The 6,018-nt window shown below is 33.9% G+C and overlaps 1 protein-coding gene across 1 annotated transcript in view; it reads left to right on the top strand.

Moving 5' to 3' along the window:
* Positions 1-216: 216 nt before the first annotated feature.
* LOC136800725 (cyclin-dependent kinase 5 homolog) overlaps positions 217-6,018 on the top strand; it is a gene marked incomplete in the record, with an annotated part of 20,494 nt that continues 14,692 nt past the window's right edge. The window contains 1 exon segment of the mRNA XM_067057380.1: positions 217-612. Within this exon segment, the coding sequence (XP_066913481.1) occupies positions 543-612 (70 nt within the window).

Genomic DNA, 6,018 nt, shown 5'->3' with positions numbered 1-6,018 from the left:
CATGAAGCAGCAGATTGTACATATGATTGTACTATTGTTTATAACATTTCCACTCTCGTTTGCTTGAATTGTATATTTACACTAATCTAAGCTATTTATATTTGTTGTTCTCGTTTCCTTATACAGTATTCGTTTTTCATGATTTGGGTATTCTTCGGTCATTTATTAACCTGAAGTTTAATTGGATCTTTATACACTATTTTTCCAGGTAAAAAAAGAGAACAAAAAAGAATGAAACAAAACAAAGCATCATCAACTTGTGAATGATGATGATGATGTTGACAAAAAGAACATACATCAAAAGAACACACTCCACTGCACTCATCAAATCACCGAATATCATTTTATGACGATAACTATAACCCCTATAATAGGAAAGACAAAAAGCAGCATTCACAATCTTCAAACCAAATTTGTAAATTGGTTTCGAATTTCGGTTTTCAACACTTTTATCGAAACGAAATAATTCTCACTTTGCTCGCTGAAAACTTTGGCACCAAGCAAATCCACGCTCGAATAATATTAACCAATCAGAACCAAGTATGTCAGCAATGACGTCACATGTAAATCGATTGTTCAGCGACTCAAGCGTTCCATTGGAAATTGAGAATGGTAAGACCAGATTTTCCTTTTATAAGCTCTAAGAGGTTGTTTATATGAAGGCAGGGTTGCCCGGTATTGTTAAAAAAATATCAAAAGACCTGTGGTTGTTCCATTTCCCAGTCCCGTCTACATTACTTGTCCAAAATTGGAGCCGGTCCTTTTAGGCCTCAAACATGTTTTTGCAATTGTTTGCTTGTGTTTGGAAATAGTGTGGAGATTTTTTTGTATTTCGAAATTATATTATTATAAGGTATTATTTTATAATAATACATTTTTACCCCTCCCCTTCATTTAGGGGCTTTTGAATTTTGATGAAACCCAGATAAGGGGGGTGTTTTAAGTTTAAATTTCTTTCCTAAGGGGGTTGCCAATCCTACTAAGAGGGGGCATACCTTAAAGGGGCCGTTTGAATTTTCAAGTGTATTTCCTAAGGGGGGTTACCAATTAAGTGTGGTCTTTCTACCTAAGGGGGGGAGTCTTGACCCCTCTAGAAATAGAAACTATTGAAAAGGAGCCACTTCATTTAACTTCATTTCGTAAATTCGGGAACTCTTGACTGTCAAGACTGATTTTTTGTTTGCCAGATTTTCTTCTTCATTATGTAGATGTGCGTCATAACTCTTAGTAGTTTCTTTCTGGTTTCTAAGCGATGCCATTGCTTGATGTTTATTCGGTCTTCTTCTTCATTGATTTCTTCAATATCGTATGGATTATGAGGGTGAAAGGTGCATTATACCGTTATCGTTCGTAATACATGCAGCACATATTGATGATAAGCTTTCCTTGTGGGATATTATTTATCTGACATCCACACATCATGTTTTGAGTTCACGATCATGATAAAAATGTGTTTCGGTTGATTTATTTTTTGAAGGTATTTGGTTTAAGAGAAGGGTAGGCAGGTTTTTAAAAGTATACCAACCCCACCAAAAAGGGAAGAGATCACTAGCAAACTTAATGGGTCGTTGAAACAAAGATGTACAGAAGATTCGAAGGTAATTAGATGTTAAAAAGTATCTTTCTCGACGTTTGGTTGGTTTTTAAACGTGACAAAAGTTTTTAAATGAAATATTTTTCTCTTGTGGTTTTTATTGACGTTTTTTTAGTTTGTATTATTGAGTTGACGGAAACAGCCTATTTTTGAAAAACGTTGTAACGTACGATTGATTCGCCGCCCATCGCCCCTCCGCCCTTCCCTCTCTCACACATTGCTTGAAATTTGTGAAAAGAGATATCTGGAAGGATTCGCAACACTTTCACAATACGACTTGTTGAAATACGTTGTAACACGTGACGAAGATAGTTTTGAAATTGCGAATGAATGTCACGTAATTTAATAAAAATGAAAAGCGTCATTCCAGTTTTCTTACCCAAGGAGCGATGGCTGGATGGACAAAGGCATTACCGTTACAAATCAGGGGTTCCATTCAGTTCTTAGGTCCGAGAGAACAAGGCTATCTACATAAAAAATGACTTAAATTGACCAATGGAACAACGTTTCCAGTTATTTTGTTTGTCAGAAAATTACTAAAATATTTCCAAACTCTTATCCCCCGTCGGTTTTTCAAATGCTCCACTTCAACCTTTTATTTCTATGGAGAAAAAAAGATTTTACTTTAATCATTTTCATCAAAAGTGCTGTGATTTAGGTTTTGCTACTTGATCAATTTACACCTTTTGACTTTTTGACGAATATCTTCCATTGGTGAAATCTTTCTTTCTCGCATGGTTATCGTAAAGACTCTTTTGTTTTCAATATTTCCAGATGTGTCCAGTCCCTGGCGTTCACCCTGATCTTACCGTGCTTTATGGACTCTCTCACTTTGAATCATAAACATTGTTTCATTTTAAAATCCCTTGTGAAACTCTATTTACCTCTCGCGTTTATCACTTCGTAGTACACTCTGTACGCATTGTTTGGTGAAGAAATTCCCGTTCGGAGACCTCTATAAATAGTAACACTTCTCTAATCGTCTCCCCTTTCTCACCAACACTCCATCGCAGCGGTCGGTTTGAGAAATCTCGAATGAGAAAAGACAATGAAAACAGACCCTCTGCTACGGCAATGAATTTTGAAATGAGCCGTAGATACTGGGGTCTGTGTACAGATAACTATTTACCATGCATGACTTTATAATATATATGACCGTTCGTAAATTACCAGCTAAATGAAACTTTGTTGGAACATTGATTGAATTTGAGGAGACGTCTCTAAACCTTAGGAGTCTTAGGAACCTTATAATCGGCTCCCAAACTTAACCTTTCATATTTGATCAAGGAAAGGCAATTTATAATAGGAATCTTTATTTTGTTGTTAAATTTTTTGAATGATCTTGAAACATTCTTTCACTTTATTTGGTAGTCTAGCAAGCTAGACGACTAATTCAGACATATTAGAAATAAAGCAAAAAAATAAATTTTAGTTTATACAAACTAAATCCCGTATCATTATTTGTGTTTATTATTAGTATTACATGCATTATAAACGACTCCAGTCTATTTATTTGGAAATTATTTTCAACTTCAAATTCTTAAAAATAATTCATTACTCTTAATCTATTTTAAATTTATTAACAATGTGATGTATGGTGAAAAAGAAAGCGGCTATTATATTTTGATTTTCCCAATTTATTTCAATTCATTAACATTTAAAGTTTAAATATTAGAGGATTATATTTTATTGAACATTTGACTACCCCATTTTCCTAGTTCAAAACCATCTTGACTATACCAGGGGGTTGTTTACTTAAGGAAAAAAAAGGGAAAAGTCTGTCCAAGTATCAAATATATTTGTTCATTCTTCTTTTGATCCCATCTTTTTGTATTAGGACATGTTCTTTTTATCGATTAAGTTTCAAATTATTGAAGAATTTCTTATTTTTATTTGGATTTGTTATTTTGCTTATCTGTTTACGTTTCGGTAAATCGTCTCAACAAAACTAATACACGCTTTTTATAGGAAAGATTTCTTAAGAACATGAGGCTCAATTTCGGCTTAAAACCTACGAACCTTTGAACAAAAGCCTTGGAATACTGAATAGTTATTCGGTCACAACTAACCATCAGATTTATCCTAGCGACTGAATCCAACTAGCTTAGATTTCTAGACTAGGCAATGAATTGAAAAAAGTAAGCATCAGTGAGAACAATTCAAGAACATTTAAAACTGAGGATAAAGAACAAGAAAGAACAGCCAAGCCTTAGGCAAAATTTACTGGCTTTACAAATAAAGCGTGTACATTAATCTCGTGGTTTTTTTTAATCTATATTTTCAAGATTTTCAATCACCCCCGTTTTTTTCAATTTCATTTTCATTTTATCAATTTTATATATATTCTCTTCTTCATTATTTTTAACAAACTTAAACAAAAAATTCTGATAATAATGAACGTGAATCGATGTATTAACGAAAAGAACGGAGAAAAGTATTTGGTTTTTATTAAACTTCTTCTTTTGCTTCTTCAGTTAAGATAGGCACCTTTATCAAAAAATCGTTATAGAGGGATTTAAAGTAAACAGAAGGATTGTCGAGTATAAGGGGACTTACTTTATGTTCTGGATTCTTTGAAATATCGAGTAACTTTTCTCTATCATTTTCACTTTTCTTCATTTTCTGATTCTTCATAACTTCTTACAGTCTGTTAAGGCAGGCGCTGTCTCAAGAAGGTTGAAACCTCTTTTGAAGGATTAGTAGAGAAACTAGAAGATGGTTTTCTTTGAGATTTCACTTCTCGGTTCATTAGTTCGGAATTAGATTAACTAATCGCTCTAGTGACTCATTGTTTGACTTTTTTGGAAACTTCGTCTATAAGATATTTTGAAGCTTTCTTCAATCGTATATTCTCCCTTCCTAAGTCTGAAGGCTTTCTTGTGTAGGTTTTCTCAAGGGCAGTGTTTTTCTTGTGTGATCTTTCTTGTCCGTGGTTTATTTCCTGAACCATGCATACATTTGCTGAAATTTAACAAGTTGAAGTCGATGTGTGAAGCTCTGAAAACACGATAATATTGTCAAATGTAAAATCTTTGTGAAGTTGAGATTTAGTTGATTGCTTCACTCTGTGTGCATATTGATAGTTTTGGTCAGAAATACCTTAAGAGCCAGTTTTTTTAAGAGCGGGGCAGGTCCAATAGTTTGAAACTTAGATTTTTTTCATTTTTGGATATGTTGTTAAGTACAATGAACTGAGTAAAATCCCAAAATATTTTGGTCTGAAAATCCATAATGGCGGATTTATGCCAATTTGAAGTTTTTGACATTTTTGGGCATTACACTAAAAAGTTTTTTGATATAGACCATGCTTCTCAGATCAATGAGGAATTGTTTGGGATTCTGAAAATATGGCCAGTAAACTATACAATTTTCCAAAAAAATCAAAATTTTCAAAATGGTAGCTGGGGGTTATGACGTCACAAAACACTCAAATTTGATTTGGGGGTATTTTAGAGCCATCTGACCGCCCAGGGGAGTTTCTAGCTCAAATAATATTTTCTGTAGTTTAGTCCTGGTCTTCCTTTGAAGTGATGCATAAAAAACTCCGGCCCTACTGGGCCCCTAGGAGGCCCGAAAAGCCAATAGGTCTCAAAAAAGTACCAACTTTAGCCCATTTTCCTAGAAATCCCACATTGTCTGACCTCCAAACTCTTCTGTTCCTGAAAGACACCGCCTGGTCTCTTAGGATCAAAAGAGAAACCTATGTGACTCCTACCATTAATTTTTTATCTTGATTTAAAATTTTCTTAACATCGCTTGAAAAATGACTAAAATTTGGGATATTTTGGCCCATTGGCAAACTTCAAAGGGGTCTAGGCACTGAATTTGTTATATAAAGGGTATGATGAATCCTTTATATAAAAACAATGAAACTAGGTGAAAAAAGTTGTCAAGTGCTTTTTTGGACCAAAAAAGGCTTTTTTTCAATTTTTTGACTAGAGCTGAGTCATTTTATTGCAGCCAGTAATTGGCAGTTAGAAAGTAAATTTTATCTGAAAAATGATTCCTCATACATTCCAGAAAGGTTTTTAGGAAAATCAACTATGTCTCTTCGAAAGCTTATAGAGGCTGAATTCCACCAAAGGCGGCTTCAAACTCCCCTGACCCCCTTTATTTGTAAAATTACTTAAAAGTTACATTTTTGGCTGAAAATTTTTGCCCAAAAATGAGTACCCATTGTACTTATTCTTGATTTTGTGAAAGCACCCTATAGATTAGTTCAAAATTTATCAGAAGTTGGAACCTTTTTTCTTTAAAGATTAGGGCTAGCTCAAAGTCAGTTTTAACTCTAAAATCCTAAAAATCTGACAAGTTGCTAAAACAACAATTTTGCTCAAGATGAACAGAAAATGAGCCCACTCAGATAATAAAATCTTGGTTTTGGAAAGTTTCATGGGGATAGTACAAACATCATCAAGATCTTA

This window comes from Clytia hemisphaerica, unplaced genomic scaffold (assembly GCF_902728285.1).
Source record: "Clytia hemisphaerica strain Z4C2 unplaced genomic scaffold, Clytia hemisphaerica genome assembly, whole genome shotgun sequence".
In the NCBI taxonomy this organism is placed as follows: Eukaryota; Metazoa; Cnidaria; class Hydrozoa; order Leptothecata; family Clytiidae; genus Clytia; species Clytia hemisphaerica.
The sequence above is the reverse complement of the archived record's forward strand: the minus strand, read 5'-3'. Positions and strand labels throughout refer to the sequence as shown.